This window comes from Canis aureus, chromosome 25 (genome assembly GCF_053574225.1).
Source record: "Canis aureus isolate CA01 chromosome 25, VMU_Caureus_v.1.0, whole genome shotgun sequence".
In the NCBI taxonomy this organism is placed as follows: domain Eukaryota; kingdom Metazoa; phylum Chordata; class Mammalia; order Carnivora; family Canidae; genus Canis; species Canis aureus.
In genome coordinates this window covers 17,627,909-17,646,998 of record NC_135635.1, presented here as the reverse complement: position 1 = coordinate 17,646,998, position 19,090 = coordinate 17,627,909, and the positions used below count along the sequence as shown (strand labels likewise).

Genomic DNA, 19,090 nt, shown 5'->3' with positions numbered 1-19,090 from the left:
TCTCCAAATAGATAAATCAATCTTAAAAAAAAAAATAAAACAAGCTTATTCTAAAGGTCTATGTGTTTCATTTCTTACAACTGTGATAGTTGTTTTAAAATGAATGGAATTTACAGCTCCTGTGCATCATTTTCAAAAAATAAATGGATAGGGAATTGTCTTAAAGAGAAGACTTTATATAGTTAAAGAAACAGGCTCCACGCAGGGAGCCTGATGTGGGACTTGATCCTCGGTCTCCAGGATCAGGCCCTGGGCTGAAGGTGGCGCTAAACAGCTGAGCCACTGGGGCTGCCCTAGAATGTTACTAAATTTAAAGCAACATGGTGGTATACTGTAAATATATATGCATCTGCTGGTGTGTCAAATTCCTTACCAAACTACCTACTGCCTATCTACCTACCTTTGGAGCCAGTGTAGTAGAATGGTTCAGAGTCCTCAAATGAGACTGGGTATAAATCTTGGCCCTGCCTCTTTCTGGCTGTATAACCTTGGGAAAGTGGGATCCCTGGGTGGCGCAGTGGTTTAGCGCCTGCCTTCGGCCCAGGGCGCGATCCTGGAGACCCGGGATCGAATCCCACGTCGGGCTCCCGGTGCATGGAGCCTGCTTCTCCCTCTGCCTATGTCTCTGCCTCTCTCTCTCTCTGTGTGTGACTATCATAAATAAATAAAATTAAAAAAAAAAAAAAAAGATAACCTTGGGAAAGTTTGTTAACTTAGCTGTGCCTCATCTATTTTCTGTGTTCTCATCTACACAATGAGGTTACCAGTTGCTACTTCAGGTAGTGTGGTAGTGAAGTGATAGGAGGATTAAATGAGAGAATGAACGTAATACATTTAGCAAAGGGCCAGCACGTAGCAAGGATCCAATAAACAGTAGTGTCATAATAAAACTAGGAATGAAAGAAGCCCACGGGAGAGCTTTGGAAGGAGCATGATACACCCTTCTAGATTCTTGTCCAACACATAACAAAGATAGGGAAAGTCAAGAATTGGCTTTATACCGTGTTCCAAGGCAAACTAAAATCTGGAATTTGCCGTCCTTTCCAATGTTCCTGGGTGCAGTATTAATAGCATTTACATAGTGGCAGAAGGTCTTGCAGGATGATTTCTGAATAAGGACATCATCTTCATTGTCTAGAATCTGGTCAGTGGTTTCAAAATAAGCAACCGCTTTCTCTGGGGAAGGGAGTCAGAATGATATCACAATACACATTAATACTTCATGTACAGAAAGAGTAATCACTTAGTTTATTTTGGAAATAGTAATGATGCTTTGCATTATAGTCCAGAAACCAAAATCATTACTTTATCATTGGTTTCACAAGGAATTATAGAGATCCATGTTTCCCAGTGGAACAATATGCTCCCAGGAGTTTATTTTCTAATCTAGACCACATTCCAAAAGGATAGAAAGTTTACTCTCCTTAGAATACCTTCAAGCAATGGAAATTGCCAAAAAAGAAAAAAAATGGACTCCTCTATCAAGAATCTTCTAGGAGTAACCAGCCAATACATAGTAGCCATTAAGATGGTGCCCTCTGTTGTGGTTATAGAATGGCTAATACTTTGCAACAAAATCCTTGAAATGGAACTGATTATTGGGGGATGGAGGTGACTGGGTGACGGGCACTGAGGTGGGCACTTGATGGGATGAGCACTGGGTGTTATTCTATATGTTGGCAAATTGAACACCAATAAAAAAATAAATTTATAAAAAACAAAAAACAAAGAAATGGAACTGATTAGGAAATCTGAGGAAGAGATATGTATGCATATCAGAAACAGGAGCAGTAAGATTCTAGGCATTCCAAAAGAAAAAAAAAATCACTCCTGGAGGCCTAGCTCTGTCAACCTTTTCTTTGTCTAAAAATTCTAACTTGGATAAAATCAACTACTTCATCTAGACCATATTTACAAGACACAAAATGATTAATCACCCCTCTAAAAAAACTAGGAATTCTAGAAGAACCGCATACCAAAATAAAGATTACAAAGCTTATTTAGCATGCTGGAGCAGCACACTCCAACAGAACTTTGTGTGATGAATGAAATGTTCTATAACTGCAAGGTTCAATTTAATAGCTCCTAGGTAAGGCAGGTGTGACTAAAGAAGTGAATTTTAAATTTAATTTAAATTAAATCAGTTTAAATTTAAATAGCCACATGTAGCTAGTGGTTACCATACTGAACAGTATTAAGCTAGAATAATCCTTCTAAAACCTAAGTTATATTATGTCACTCACTCCTGACTCAAAGCCTTCTAATGATTTCCTATTTCAATCATGATAAAGACCAAAGTCCTTCCAACGGCCTAGAAATTCCTCAAGCACCTGGCTCTGGCAGTAAACAGCCTTCTCTCCCAATATCCTCTAACTCTGTCTCCCTCACTCTGCCCCAGTCACACTAGTCTTGCTATTCCATGAAAAGGCCAAGCACACTTTCACCTTGGGACCTCTGCCCTAGCAGTTCTCCCAGCCTGCAGTGCTCTTTTCTGATATCCACATGGCTTGATTCCTCAATTCCCTAAAAATCTGTGTTCAAATGTCACCTTGTCCACAAAGCATCTAACTGCCCCACTTAAGAGCACTCTCCACTCCATGTCCTGTCACTCTGCTCTATTTTTTTTCAGATCAACCATCGCCTTCTAACATACTAGATGAATCACATACTTGTTGTGTCTTTGTGTATTGTCTGGGTTCCTGCCCCCACTAGAATATAAGTTTGTCAACCATAGCAATTTCTGTGTTTTACTTATCTCTAGATGTGTTATCTTTCTTTTTAAAGTAAGCTCTATACTCAATGGAGGGCTTGAACTCATGACCCCGAGATTAAGAGTCCCATGCTCTACCAACTGAGCCATCCAGGTGCCCCCTGATGTATATCTCAAGCATCCAGAATAGTGCCTGGAATATTATGGACACTATAAATACTTGCTGACTGAATGAAAAGCTAATTTGATATTTATTTCAAAAAATGTACTCCATTGTCACTAACTTTTATTTGCTTTAACTCCTGGATCTTTGAGTTTTCTAAGAAACGTTTCAGTGACCTTATAACAACACACATCTGCTTTGATTTACCTATGAAGTCCCAGATGAAGACATTCTTGTGAAAGATGCGGGCAGATTTGAACCCATGATGGAAGACTTGTTCAAGTGCCACAACCAGTCCATTTTCTCCACACAGCAACACCGTGAGGCTTCCTCTCTGTAAAGCGAAATATGCAGTGCCAAAGAATAATCTGCTGCATTTATGTTTAAGAAGACACTAGAGAAACAGGTGCTGAGTGAGGGCAACGATGAAGCATGTTTTGTAGCTATTACAAAGCTTACAAATAAAAATTAACATGCCCTCTCTACTGCCTTATGTAATATGTATAAAAATGGCTTTAAAATCCTTTATATTAAGTGTTATAGACTATCATACCTCTTTTTCAGGTTTGTGAAAATGTTTCACAATATTGTTCACAGCTTCTCCAATTCCTTCTTGGATCTGTCCAGCATTGGGTTCTGAAAAAATAATGAACAGTGGCTGAATTCTCATGCAAGGGAAATAAACCAAAGTACTATGGGGTATCACCTATGTCCACCCATGCAGGAAACACTTCACCACAGCAGGCTGGCTTGTCAGGGACTCTGTGAAACTTGCCTCAGGCCAGTTTGGCCAAGTGGGAGGCATCTTGGCACAAAGGAAAAGAATCCAAGAGACCCTTAGATTCAAATCCCAATCTTGCCACTTGCAATCTATAACTTTGGTTAAATGTCTAACTTCTTCTGAGTCTGAATTGCGTTAACCTAAAATAGGGAAAATATACATCTCATGTGTCACTGGATAAAGTGAATGAGATATGACAGATGTCAATCCCTGGCATGGCACCTGTCACACAATGCTAGCAAGCCCCTGGATCTGAGGAGTGAGATGGGAAAGACCCATAGCATCATTCCTTAGGTATCTCCTTAGCCTATCTACCTGAGTCCCTTATTGGGCAAAGAAAGGTTTGTGAAGCTCTGAATGGCTAATCTGAAATCTGTTTTTTTTTTTTTTTTTTTTAAAGATTTTATTTATTTATTCATGAGACACACAGAGAGTGAGAGACACAGACACAGGCAGAGAGAGAAGCAGGCTCCATGCAGGGAGCCTGATGCGAGACTCGATCCCAGGTCTCCAGAATCACACCCTGGGGTGAAGGCGGCGCTAAACCATTGAGCCACCCGGGCTACCCTGAAATCTGTGTTTTTGCTATTGTGCTTTAAGTAAAGGGAAGGGGTGCCTGGTTGGCTCAGTTGGCTAAGTGTCTGCCTTCAGGTCAGGTCATAATCCAAGAATCCCAGGATCGAGCTCCACATTGGGCTCCCTGCTTGGCAGGGGAGTCTGCTTCTCCCTCTACTCCACCCCCTGCTCATGTTCTCTCATTTTCTTTCTCTCTCAAATAAGTAATTAAAATCTTTAAAAAATAATAAAATAAAGGGAAGAGGACAGCCAGGTATACTGAGGCACCTAAAGCCCAGAACTGCTTCCCTTTCTGGCTACTCAGTCCATCTGAGCACTGCTTCGTTTGCCCTGCCTGCACACTCTCAGGCCCTGTTCTTTTTTTTTTTTTTTTAAGATTTATTTATTCTCTCACAGACTGAGAGAGGGGCAGAGACATAGGCAGAGGGAGAAGCAGGCTCCCTGCAGGGAGCCCGGTGTGGGGCTCGATCCTGGATCCCGGGGTCATGAGCTGAGCAGAAGGCAGGTGCCCAACCGCTGAGCCACCCAGGCATCTCTCAGGCCCTGTTCTTGAGGGAGGTGTGCTGGGCTGCTTGAATGGGACCTAAATTGCCTTTGCCTCCCTAACCCCAAGAATGGTTAAGAAGAAAAAGGATTTTAGGGACAAAGTAGGTAACAAGAGAAAAATTAAATATTTGATAATTTCTTGTGGTGATTAACTACTAAATTTAATACATGTCATACCATAAAGGACAAGCTACACATTCTAGTGTTTAAGAATCTTTGTCATACTGCTGGAGGATTTCTCACATAAAACACTCTTCAGGTAAAGCTCAAGTTAAGTTTTTTCTATACCAATAATGATTGAAGGACTGACTGATAACTGTGGCCTCTTCAGCTGCTAGTTATTTTTTTTCCTTTTTCTGAATATATATATTTTTAATTTCTTAAAGTAATCTCTTTGCACAGGATGGAGCTTAAACTCATGACCCCATGATCAAGAATCATATATGATCTGACTAAGCCAGTCAGGTGTCCCTGTTTCTCTTTTAAACATGCAAATCTATTTTGAAAACTTTTATTCATTCTAAAACAGCACTGTACTAATCAGTAGTATTTTATTTTATTTGTTTTTAAAGATTTCATTTTTTACATTAATCCCTACACCCAACATGGAACTCAAGATCAAGGTCTTATGCTCTACTGATTGAGCCAGCCAGGTGCCTCTAATCAATAGTATTTTAAAACTCATTATTTAAAATTTTCTACTCATTGGAGGCACCTGGCCTTCGACTTGGGTCATAATCTCTGGGTCCTAGGATCCGGCCTGCATCGGGCTCCCTGCTTGGCCAGGAGTCTGTTTCTCTCTCTGCCCTCCCCCTGATAAATTCTATCTGCCCCCTCAGATAAATTAATAGAATCTTAAAAAAAAAAAGAATTTTCTACTTATTGAGTAAGGAAAGGAAATATGACCAAAAGTGGGAGATAAGGCCTCTCAAAACAGTAATGTCCCACTTAAACTGGGACTGTTTTAGAAGTTGTAATAATTTGGATGGACTGGGTTGAAATCTCTCAACTTACTCTTTTAAGTAAATTTAGGATTACATACAATAAATTCACCAATTTTAAGTGCAATTTGATGAACTTTGATAGATGTATAGTCATGCAAGCACCACAATCATAATGTAGAAAATTTCCACCAACCCCAAAAAACTCCCCATGCTCCTTTTTGGTCAATCCTCTTCCCTAACTCTCAACTCCTGGCAACTGCTGCTCATGCTTTCTATCATTATTATATTGCCTTTACTAGAATTTAGTATAAATGGAACCGTATAGCACCTTGTTCTTTGTTTCTGTTCTCTTTCACATACAGTAATGCTTCTGAGATTCACCCATGTGTTGTTAGATGTATCAAGTTTGTTCATTTTTATATGTTGCAGAGTGGCATGCCACTGAGTAGATACAGCATGCTCTGCTTATCCACCATTCCCCAGCTGGTGGATACTGGGTTGTTTCCATTTTTGACTAGTATGAATGAAGCTCCTATGAACATCTGACTACAATCTTAGTGTAGCTACATGTATTAATTTCTCTTGAGTAAAAGTTTAGGAGTGGGATTCTGTGTCAAGTGTATGCTACCGGTCCGCATGTCTTTATAAGAAACTGCCAGACTATTTTTCCTCTTGCATTCCCACTAGCAATGTCTGAGCATTCTGCTGCTCTCCATCCTTACCAGTATTTGGTGTTACCAGTCTTTGTAATTTTAGTTTTTCTAGTTAGTGTGTGGTGTCAAGTTTACTTTTGAAGGCAACAAGGAATTAGGAATCAGGGGAATAATTGGAGAAAGAATAGGGGGGATTTTTAGACTCTATCATTCTAATAGTTAATATATCACCATATGCTAATATATGGATAGGGACGGAAAATACCCAAGGAAACCTCTTTGTTGGTAAACTAAGGAACTCTCAGGTACTGTTGTTATTCTACCTACGGCTTTACTGTCCATGGCTGAAATAAAACCACTTCACTGATGAACTTCTATAATTTTTCACTAAATCCTACTTGCCTGTTTTAGTTTTCTGTGGCTCCTGTAATAGATTACCACCAATGTGTTGTCTTAAAACAACAGAAATCTATTCTGTCATAGTCCTGAAGTGCCACAAGTTGGAAATTATCACTAGGCAGAAATTAAGACAGGGCCACACTCCCTCTGCAGGCTTCATAGAAGAACACGTTCCCCACCTCTTTAAGCTTCTGGTGGCTGCTGGCATTCCCTGGCTGGTGGTTGGATCACTCCAATTTCGGCCTCCCTAAGAATATGTGTGACTGCATTTAGGGCCCACCTACACAATCCAGGATAATCTCCCTATCCCAAGGCCCTTAACTTAATTACATTTACAAAGATCTTTTTTCGAAATAAAGTAACATTTACTGATTTTGGGGATTAGGATCTAATACCTTTGGGAGACATTATTCACCCTACTAACGCTCACATAAGCATAAATTGGAAGTTTATGGTAGTATTAAAAATGGCATATGTGGGCAGCCCAGGTGGCTCAGCGGTTTAGTGCTGCTTTCTGCCCAGGGCGTGATCCTGGAGACCCAGGATCAAGTCCCACATCGGACTCCCTGCATGGAGCCTGCTTCTCCCTCTGCCTGTGTCTCTGCCTCTCTCTCTCTCTCTCTCTCTCTCTCTCTGTCTCTCATAAAAACAAAAACAAAACAAAACAAAAAAAAGGATGTGCACAGCATCCTATCCACAGAAGTCACTCCTTTATAGATTTTTTTTTTAAAGATTTATTTATTCATTCATTCAGAGAGAGTGAGAGAGAGGCAGAGACACAGGCAGAGGGAGAAGCAGGCTCCATGCAGGAAGCCCGATGTGGGACTCGATCCCGGGTCTCCAGGATCACACCCCAGGCCGCAGGCGGCGCTAAACCGCTGCGCCACCAGGGCTACCCAAGTCACTCCTTTATAGTATTTTATTACTTCTGTAGGAAGATAGGGGTGGGGAGAGGAATTTTTAGATTTTCTCTTAGAAAAAGGGGTTCTGAATAGTTAGATATAGCTCTTTGGGAGTATTGTAATATGAACTGTCTTTATTCCTTAAGGTTTTTGTTTTTAAAGTACAATCTACTGTACAAGGTGGGACTTGAACTTACAACCCCAAGATCAAGAGTTGCATGCTTTACTGACTGAGCCAGCCAGGAGCCCTTCCTCCTTTAGGTTTTAGTCAAAATATTACTTATCCACATTTTCATAGCTTAATCAAAACAGCATACAGTTTTTATTTTTTATTTAAAAGCTATGATTTTTCAAAAGATGTTATTTATTTATTCATGAGACACACACAGAGAGAGGCTGAGACACAGGCAGAGGGAAAAGCAGGCTCCACGCAGGGAGCCCAATGTGGGATTGGATCCCAGGACCCTAGATCACACCCTGAGTCAAAGGCAGATGCTCAACCACTGAGCCACCCAGGTATCCCTTATTTGATTTTAAAATCTAAATTCTTCAGGCTTTTTTTCGGAGGGGGGATTGTGAATCTTTTATTTTAAAAAATATTTTATTTAAATTCAATTTGCCAACATATAACACCTAGTGCTCATCTCATCAAGTGCCCTCCTTAGAATTCTTCAGGCTTTTAATTAAATTCTTGCCCCATTTTTTGTTCCTCTCTCCTTCCTTTTCTTTTAAAGATTTTATTTATTCATGAGAGACAGAGAGAGACAGAGAGAGGCAGAGACACAGGTAGAGGCAGAAGCAGGCTCCATGCAGGGAGCCCGACGTGGGACTGGATCCTGGGACAGGGATCACGCCTTGTGCCAAAGGCAGACGTTCAACCACTGAGCCATTCAGGAGTCCCTCTGGAGTCCTTCTCCCTCTCTTTTTCAAACTGTTTGCTCAAATTAATTTTCCTTAGCTTTCTTCTTTTTAATCTATCTTACTGCAATTCATTAATGCAACAGTTTCCTGTGAAATGGCTGCATGATGCCTGCAACATCTGAGGTACACTGAAAATTTAACAATAATGATGGTACTTACTCGTAGTTTTTCCTGTCAGTGAAGTGATGCTCAGTCTCCGAGCTGAGGTGGGGGATTTCTGCTGGGGTGGAGTCCGACACTGCTTTACCAGGTCCTCATCTGCCACTGAGGTCATCAGTTCCCCAATAAGGATCCTTTCCAGGCTTCCATCATCAACGCCTTTCCCCAGCCACCGCCCACATGGGAACCTTGTAGGTCAGAAAAACAACTCCATCACCAACCAGTATTTTACTAGTTTTAGTCCGAATTTTTAAAATATTTATTTATTTATAAGAGACAGAGAGGGGGAGAGAGAGAGAGAGAGAGAGAGGCAGAGACACAGGCAGAGGGAGAAGCAGGCTCCATGCAGGGAGCCAGACGTGGGACTCGATCCCGGGTCTCCAGGATCACGCCCTGGGCTGAAGGTGGCACTAAACTGCTGCGCCACCCAAGGTTGTCCTAGTCAGAATTTTTTAAATGACACCATGGATGAAACCCATCATTTTAGTGCCTATGGGTTGTTTTCTAAATTTTAATTTTAAAATTTCAGACACACAGAAAAGTAGAGAGTATTGTATAAGACACTCAGATTCTTATCACCTGACTTAATGTTTTGCCATATGCTTTGTTTTTATTTTGTGCTGAAGTATTTTATTTCTTTTTTAAAGACTTTATTTATTTATTTTTTGAGAGAGAGAGCACAAGCAGCCTGAGGGGCATAAGGGGAAGCAGGCTCTCTGCCAAGCAGGGAGCCCAATGCAGGGCTCGATCTTGGGACTCCCGGATCATGACACAACCTAAGGGCAGTGGCCCAACTGATGAGCCACCCAGGCGTCCCATATGTTCAAACATTTAAAGTCCACTTCACACATCAGGGTATTTCACCCCTAAAGCCACTTCAGTATGAATCTCTGAAAAATACATTCTTATACAGCCAGAAATTGTTATTACATTCTGCCAAATTAAAAGGACTCAATATTTTCTATATCTAACCTATATTAAAATTCTGTGGTTAGTTCTTCTGACAAGAATATTTTCAAACTAGAAGTTAATGTGGGAGTTGAGTTACAGGAGAAAACAGAGTATTTCCAAAGAGGAGTGCCAGCTAGTAGAGTCCAAAAGACCCTTTCTTCTTACTTAAATTAGTAACCTCAAGCTTCCCTCCTCCCCCCTTTTTAAATCAGAGTTATATCAATCTTTCTTTTCCAACACTTGTGGACTAGGCATTCAGAGCAAACACAATCGATTTTTTGAAAGTTTTTTTGGGGCAATTTTGTATTACATAAAAAGTAAAACTAAACAACCCCAAAACCTAAACTAAAATTATGAGGGCAGTGAGAAAGCTTTAGAAAGAAAACAATTCTTTTTTTTAAGTTTATTATTTTTTTTAGTAATCTCTACACCCAACAGGGGGCTGAAACTCACGACCCTGAGATCGAGTCACATGTTCTTCTGACTGAACCAGCCAGGCACCTCAGAAATAAAACAATTCTTCAACCTTTTCTTGTCTAAAGTGTCTCAAAGAAATAATTCTGAGTTCTCAAGGACATTTACTTACCTGTACGTATGTCCTGTGATCTCATTTCTGACCATGACACAGTCCACTAGCCATTTGGCTAACAGTCCTGAGTTATCATGACCAATCTGAACGGTGGTCAGCTTCCCCAAGTTCTGGCACTGTAGGGACAGGACCAGAAGTTATTCAGAGCCTGATTCCACATCCACTACCTTTTAGCTTTAGTCGTATATTTTGGTTCCATATAATTTAATAATTGCAGAGGACCATCCTGCATAATGTGCTCTTCTTTCCACTAGAGAGATATATTCACATCTAATATATCCCATCTAATGAGACAAGTAGGACACATAGGGACATTATCAAATGAGAAGACTGTACAAGGTGCTAAACTAGAGATGTAAATACGTACTAGAAAAACAATGGAAAAGGAAAAATTATTTCTAACTGGGGAACCCAGACTATGTGCCTTTAGGATGAGAAGAATTCCAAGAAGTGGCAAAAGAATGCTATTTAGATTCAGTTACAGTGAGGTCAGGAAAACGACTACAGATATTAAAAAAAAAATACTGACATGGCTATTTTTCTGTTTCTAATAAAATGCCAAGGCAGAACTGGCCTTAAACCTCATCTACTAGAAGTCTTGAGGCTATCATAAAAAAAATATAGTTATCAATGTTTCCTGGCTGTTGGTGGACACGTACAAAAGAAAGCAATGATAATAGTAAAAAATAAATGTCAATTAAATTCTGACTTTATTTTTTAAAAAGATTTTACTTATTTATTCATGAGAGACACAAAGAGAGGCAGAGACACAGGCAGAGGGAGCAGCACGATGCAGGAGCCTGATGCAGGACTTGATCCTTAAGACTCTGGGATCATGTCCTGAGCCGAAGGCAGATGCTCAACCACTGAGCCAGCCAGGAGTCCTGAATTCTGACTTTTAAATTCTGATAAAATATCACAAACCACCCAACTGACTATGTATGGTTAGGAACATCAGAGCTATGAGCTCTTAAAGCCCTTGACTTCTTCGTATCAAGGTGAGAAGACATAGCCATCCAGGTGAGGGAGGATGGAAACAGAATGATGGAACTTACAGAGTTTATGTTCCATGCTTGCTAGTCAAAGAGAAGTCAAGGATTTTAATCTTTTATATGCTAAAACAGGCTCCTGGGTGTGCTATGACTGAGTGGAAACTGCTATTCCTAGACCCCCAAGGAACATGAGAACAGGACATTCAGTTAGTACTCCTTCCCTCCCGAAACAAGAACAGGTATTTGTCTTCTTCCTGCATGCCAGGATCAACACACATGTGGGTTCAAAGATAGGAGAATACTTCGCCAGGCGGGACCTGAAAACTGACTATAATATTATATACCTAAAATAGAGGTATTTTTATAGAACCATGGGGTTTACAAGCCATAAGCATGGATGTCAGCTCTCCTGTCTTTTTGTCCTTTTGTGCAGGTTCAGGCAGGGAGCATTTTACAGTAAGGAAGAGAACCACTGTGGGAAAGGCATTTACTTGAATGTTCCCTAGCTGCCCACTTCTGTGCTAGGCACCAGCAATCATGAAATGGGACCTAGCAACGCCAAATGTATTCCACTGCAAGTAGAAAAATAGAGCTTAATAATTAAAATTATAGCAATAAAAATACAAAACCAATTACTGTGTTTAAGACCACTTTAGTTGTATACTCACAAAAACTATCCTGCATGCTTGAGTACTCCTTTATATTATTTGATTTGAGGAAAAATGAAAAAGCAAAACTGGAATCCTTGTGTAGAACTATGTATGATATTTTCTGCTAAGAAAAGTATCAGTTGAACCCACCTCAAAAGTCATTTCGAGGAGGTTTTTGGGAATCTGCATTACTCCTGTGTCTCCTAGCTCTCCTGATACACAGATCCAAGGGTTCGATGTGATGATCGCATTGCTCAGTTTTTTGATGGGGATGATCACTGACCTATATGGAATCACTGAAAGAACAATACTGAAGTTAATTAAATATTACAATAAAATACTCCTGATAATAAAGCAAGTATATATATTAATGACTTTATTGCCTTTCACAGATAGTTTGCTCTTTATGATTTATCAATATGTACTTAAACAAAAAGCAGAGATCACCTCTTCCAGTCTAAAAAGATGAGGTCCAGTTTAAAAACCACAAATCCCAATACTTGTGTTGGTTTCTGTGCCATATATATATATATCTCACCAGGTATGTATGGCATGCAGAGTATCACCATGGTGATATGCATAACCTCTACATTTATAAAAAAAAAACAACAATCTCCGGCACTAATACCAGAACTGACGGCTATACAGAATTTTCATTAACGTTTTAAATGTTGTTCTAAAATCAAGTATACAAATGAACATGGTTACTGATATGGTTCATATGTAAAAGGGGGTGAATGACTTCTTGGGACAGTATCCCCTTGTTGCTAATTTTCTTGCACAATGTTTCAGAACGTTCCCATTCCAATTTTACAGCACAATATGCAAAGCCAAGAGTAGTAAAAACAATGCCATTCTGGACAAAACATAGTCTATAAACCACAATTTGGAAGGCTATTAAGGCCACTCAGGTACAAGAGGAGTCCCGGGGAAAGAAAGATGTGTGAAACCTTTTCCTTAGGGTCTTCAAAAGGCACACCACTAGATGTCACTGTCCTATCACTGTCTTTTGCTCAAACAGAGTAGCAAGATAAAGTTAGAAACTGCACATTCCTTTCATCCTCTTTTAAAAATGGGGATGGCTCAAACACACTGGAGCATTTTTATCCCTCAGAGTCATATTTGTGTTTGTTTTTTTTTAAAGCAGGGTAGAATCAATTTTTGTTGGTATCTTTGGGATTTCTGCTCATTTAGTCAGAAGAAGAGGTATTAGAAGCCCTCCTTCAATGACCTACACATAGGATGATACATATCTATTGGACAAGGTGCCCAGATACAGCCTCAGAAAAATGAGATCATGGTTGAGTGCACTCTTAGATGAGGAAACTGAATGGGATAAATGGTTCATTTCCCTAATTTTACACAGACGACTTTCTTTATGTTGGGTGAATAACCTCCCTTTCGCCTTTTTATTTTGACCGAAGGAAAGGAAAATGTCAGAGGAAAGGCCGAACTTTCACGGTTTAGTAATCATCAGAATCAAATGGGTTTTGAAACTGAAAGCAGAAGAGGTTAGTGCAAGACTTTATTTTAGGTGCCAGAGGCTTCTCTCATTCCTTTCACTGAGAGGATTAGAAAAGCTACGAAAAAAAAAAAGGGTTTAAGGTCAACAGTTCTGTGGCTGCAAAGGGACCACAGATGCACAACAGTGATTACATAAAGTATAAAAGGACTAATATTATTAAACTTAAAATATTTCTTTCATGAAGATCTTAATTCCTTGAAGTTACTTATATGAAATCTACAGATATGAGTAGGGTCTTAGGAGTCCTACCTACCTCTGCTATTTCTTCTGTTTTAAAACTGTACATAACATCTTAGCTTTTTTGTTTAAAGATGTATTATTTGGAAGGATTAGAGGTGGTAGAGGGAGAGAGAATCTCAAGCAGACTCCCCACTGAGTGGGGAGCTGGACATGGGGCTCAATCTCACAACCCTGAGATCACGACCTGAGCTGAAATCAAAAGTCAGGTGCTTAACCAACTATGCCACCCAGGTGCTCCTAACATCTTAGCTTCTTATACCAGCAGTAATGTATTAAACTGATTGATGGTTTAGGTACTAATGGATAGTTGACAGATATTACTGGTTGGCCCAATACCCCAGTTTAGCTCCATTTTTCCTTGTCTGCCTCTATCAGAGACTAGAAAGCCAAAACCTACAAAATTTTGGCCAGTGAAATGTTATATTTAGTGGGATCTCTTAGAAAATCCTGTTTTTCTAGCACAAGTGCTGCTTTTTCCTCCTTGACATTCCTTCCTTCTTCCTGCTAGAAGATGGATTGAGAATAGCCATCTTGTGGCCATGAGGTGATGAGCACTCACTGAGGACTGTGTAGGGAGAGAGGAACAAAGACAGACCCTGGTTCCGTGAACATACTGTAGACTATCTTGAAACTTATTATATAAGAAATATGAAACTACCAATTTGTTTAAAGCACCATTTTCCAAGTTTCTGATTCTTGTAGCTAAACACAATTCCTAACTCATACAAGTAAAATTTCTCCAAAGTGGGGAAGGGGAGCCACTGAACATAATAATTAGTATTGGTGAACAGAATAAATGCCCTAATTTGATTTTCTTTTCTTTTTTTTTTAAAGATTTATTTATTTATGATACACATAGAGAGAGAGAGGCAGAGACACAGGCAGAGGGAAAAGCAGACTCCATGCCGGGAGCCCGATGCAGGACTCGATCCCGGGACCCCAGGATCGCGCCCTGGGCCAAAGGCAGGCGTGAAACCGCTGAGCCACCCAGGGATCCCCTGATTTTCTATCAAACACACATCTCCAGTCAGCATTTCCTCTCTCTACAGACCTACATTATTCAGTAAGGTCTTTCTGAATCATCCAAGTTTAATTATGTTCACATTACTATATGCTGATTTAAAAAATTTTATGTTTTATGTAAGATATTGGACCATTTAATAAAATATTCCTTCTTCTTCTTCTTCTTTCTTTTTTTAAAGTAAGCTTTAGGCCCAGCATGGGGCTTGAACTCATGACCTTGAGATCAAGAGTACCATGCTCCACTGACTGAGCCAGTCAGGTATCTCTAATCAAACATTCCTTTTTAATATTCATTCCATTTCCTACTGGAGACTAGGCTTCCTGGGAAGCAGAGAGAGTCAGAAATCAGCATAAGGGATGTTGTTCCTGGGAAGACCATATGCCTGCGAGAGAAGTTGAGCTTGTTGCAGTCCCAGTGAAGTCCTCAGTGGATCCCAAGGTTAAGTTCTCAAAAGCGCTTGGCAGTCCTAGGATGCTGGCTTGCCTTGCTAGGAGGGATCATCTTGGGCAGGGGTTGGGGGTGGTGGATAGTTTGTTCTGGTGAGGCACTCCCCACAGGGGCTGACAGCTGATGGCTGCCTTCCCACAGCACTCCCAGCTGCTGGGGCACAACCTTCATTCCTCAATAGAGGTCTGGAGCCTGCCTCACTCACAGTGTCTATCTCACTGTACTATCATATATCTCACTTTTAAAAACATAAACTCTATTCCATTAGTCGCCTGAGCAACTCTTCACTTAGTAGCCAGTTCTCCAGACTTACTGATAGTGGTGAACACACTGGTGAAGCAGAAGTAGTCAACAGCATTGAGGGAAAGAAGATGGTAAAGAAACTGCTCTCTTTCTTCTTCACAACGTAGAAAAGCATAACGCTTATAAAGCTTCCTAGGAATGAGTACAAAATAATAGTATATTTTTCTTGCTTTTCATTATGCTTGCACTAAAAACAAATACTTAGTAAAAGCCAAATACATTAATTTTACTTTTGGGACTCAGTCCTAAGAATATAATATGAAATATGGGCAAGGTTTACTCATAGATATCCACTAAAATGTTATTTGTAAATGGAAAAATATATCATGATACATGCATACACTGGAATACTGTATGAGCATTAAAAATAAAGTTTAGGAAAAGTTTTAATAACAACAAAACTACTATTAAAAATAGTAATTTTTATTAAGCACTTACATTTAAGCACTTTCCAAGTGTTTTATAGTTATCCATACATTTAATTCTCATGATTACCCTATGAAGTATCAGTCTATTAGCATTTTCATTTTATAAATTAGGAAAACAGAGATACAAAAAAGTTAAGTATCTTGTCCAAAGTCATTCAAATAGTAAATAACAAAGGCAGTATTTGAACAAAGGCATTCAGTCTTCAGAGCTTGAACTCTTATGATATAATGAAATGTTTATAATACACTAAGCTAAAAAAAAGGATGATACTCGGGAGCCCAGCTGGCTCAGTCAGTGGAGCATGCAACTCTCAATCTCAGGGTTATGAGTTCGAGCCCCATGTTGGATATAGAGATTACTTATAAATAAAATCTTAAAAAATAATAAAGTGTGATACTGAATTGTAAATCAATATAATCTTAACTAAGAGAGCATGCATAGAAGAAAGTACAGAAGAAAATATCTGAGATATTTACTATTTACCTTTATGTAACAGGATTTTTTTCTTATGCATATATGTATCTGTAAACTCTGTGCCACACATGGGGCTTGAACTCATGACTTCTAGATTAAGAGTCGCATGGCTCTGCCTACGAAGCCAGCCAGGCACCTCCAGGTGCCCAACAATTATGCAGAAGGATTTTAAGTGATTATTATAATTTTCTTCTACTTTGGCCACAGTGGCCATGAATGGCTTATAATAGGCAGGGATGGGTAAGGGGAGTAACCAGTTTCAGAGAACAAGATCAGATTCATAGGCTATATTTCACTTTGCATTTTTTATCAAACTCTTTGGACATTAAAATGCTTCGGGGGTAAGCAACCCAATGTGTTATGATGATGAGACTGCAACACACTATCAAGTTTGAGATCTTTGCTGAATTTTTTGCATAGCTTTGCTCTAAAGACCTAAGTCTTCAGCCTTCAAACTAGCTCTTATATATTATGTAGATGATGCATTTCATCAAAGAGTATTTCTTGATGGAGTAGAGAGAAACCTATCAAACAGTTAGCAATGAACTAACATGCACTTGACTGCTTTCCTGGCTCTGACCTATTGAATGTAAACTGGTAAGACTCTCAGAAGAAACATATTAAGGCGGACTTTTTCTTTCTTTCTTTCTTTTTTTTTTGCTACTTAAAGTTTTGTTGTGATCTTTACAATATTATATGAGGTTTACATATATTCAAACTATCTTTTGGATGTTACTGTCAGCCTGTGTTAGTTTTTTTTCTGGTTGAGAACAGAGCAATCTGGCCTTCGGATGTCAAGTTCGGTGTGTCCTCACAGGTAAAATCAAATACTATGTCAAACAACAGATGTTCCAAAGCACATGCCTGTTAGAAAGGAAGAATGCACATGCACAGGAATCAGCAATTCGTGAAGAAGCCAGTTTGCCAGCTTATGCAATTTACTTTGCAGACACACAAGTCACAGAAGAAAAAATTTCTAAGAGGCTATCTCTTACTTGGTGAGTAGCTGGTTGGAGAGCAACTGCTTGAGATGCTGTGACAAGAGCTTCTTTTCTAGAGATAGTCTTATCCATGCTCGAGCTCGTCCGACGTCAGTCTTGATCTCACTCATGTTCTGAATATGCCTACAGAACAGTAGCAACAGCAGAGATGTAGATCCTAAGATCTTGGGCTGGAAAAGAACTAAAGCATTACAGCACTTTGTGCAGAACACTTCTTTCATACTTAGCAGAAGTGTGAACGGGTGATTCACACTTTATGCTGATTAAACCCTTCAAAGGGTCCATCTGAATCATGAATTCAGTTCCACATCAGAATCACCATTATAACACAAGTACAGAGGCAACACCCTCAGATAAAGCATTTAACACTTGTTTCTTCTTTCAGATTTTATAATGGTCTTGTTTCAGCCTCATGGATACCTGAAATCTGGCAGCTGGTTATTCCTGACCCTCAGGAAAATAAAAGTAACAAAACACCTAATATTTAAGTTTTTATTCACAATAATGGTCTAGGTTTGACTAAATAGCTGTCACAACTTTAATACACTATATTATAGAGATAGGCTTTACTCCACTTATAAAATTCAAAATTCTTTTTTTTTTTTTTAAGATTTTATTTGACAGAGAAAGAGAGCATATGAGTGAGGGCACAAGTAGGAGGAGGGGCAGAGGGAGAAGGAGGTTCTCCACAGAGCAGGAGGATGCAGATGTGGTGCTCATCTCAGGACCCTGGGGCCATGACCTGAGCTGAAGGCAGATGCTTAATTGCCTGAGCCACATAGGTGCCCCAAATATTTTATTTTTAAGTAATTTCTACACCTAACATGGGACTCAAACTCATAACCCTGAGATCAAGAATTGCATGCTTGATCAACCAACCGAGCCAGCCAGGCATCCCTCTTTCTTTCTTTTATCCTTTCCCTTTTTCCTTTCCTTTTTTTCTCTTAATCCCTGGATCTGAAGATTTAGGTCCTTAAGCTTCAGTGCTGATACATGATCAAAGACTTGATAAACAAGATATAAAGCATTATATCACATTACACAGACACATTGAAGAGGTGGCTTAAAAATAAGTCAGAATGACGAGTTAAAAGCCATTTTTGTAGGGCTTAGCTAACCTCACCTTATTCTAAGAATTTTTTCAGAATTTTTGACACACTTATTTTACCTTTAGAGGACTAATACCAGTATACATGGTCATGAATGGAGAAAGCTGTCATGAGGCAAGCTCTCCCTCTTAGACTCTAGTTCTTACTGATGGTGCTGGCAGTGGTGGGACACTTGACAACCCAATCTGGCACCCCCAGTAAAGCCTATGAAGTAGCACTGGCTCTTCTGCTACCCTGCTAACATTTCCCAAATGATGACACAGTTGACTAAAAGCAACAAAGGGAAAATGGTCAGGCATTTACCACTTAGAGTTCAACAGTATTTAAAAGGTACCCTGTGAGTGCAGTGCCAAGTCAGAGCTCACATAATTGAGGAATACCAAATTGATTCAAAGTGTATTCACTGAAAATGAATCTATAATTGGTCTGATAAGCACTTATGTTGTATAATCTTTTCTTCAGTATTCTTTTACTCTAAAACAGTAAAATCAGGGTACCTGTGTGGCTTAGTTGGTTGAGCATCTGACTCTTTGGCTCGGGTTGTGATCTCAGAGTCCTGAGATTGAGCCCCAGGTCTGCTCTGCACTGGGTGTGGAGCCTGT

At 39.6% G+C, this 19,090-nt stretch overlaps 1 protein-coding gene across 6 annotated transcripts in view; it reads right to left on the bottom strand.

Annotated features, from left to right (window-relative positions):
* The window catches only part of DENND5B (DENN domain containing 5B), a 200,076-nt gene that overhangs the window by 6,600 nt on the left and 174,386 nt on the right, over positions 1–19,090 (bottom strand). For all 6 annotated transcript variants that reach the window (XM_077870536.1, XM_077870537.1, XM_077870538.1 and 3 more), the window contains 8 exons: positions 17,374–17,502; positions 15,486–15,607; positions 12,087–12,232; positions 10,292–10,410; positions 8,755–8,942; positions 3,427–3,509; positions 3,081–3,207; positions 1,002–1,176 (listed from right to left, as the gene is read on the bottom strand). In XM_077870536.1, coding sequence (XP_077726662.1) covers positions 1,002–1,176; positions 3,081–3,207; positions 3,427–3,509; positions 8,755–8,942; positions 10,292–10,410; positions 12,087–12,232; positions 15,486–15,607; positions 17,374–17,502 — 1,089 coding nt within the window. The remainder of the gene's footprint in view (positions 1–1,001; positions 1,177–3,080; positions 3,208–3,426; positions 3,510–8,754; positions 8,943–10,291; positions 10,411–12,086; positions 12,233–15,485; positions 15,608–17,373; positions 17,503–19,090) is intronic.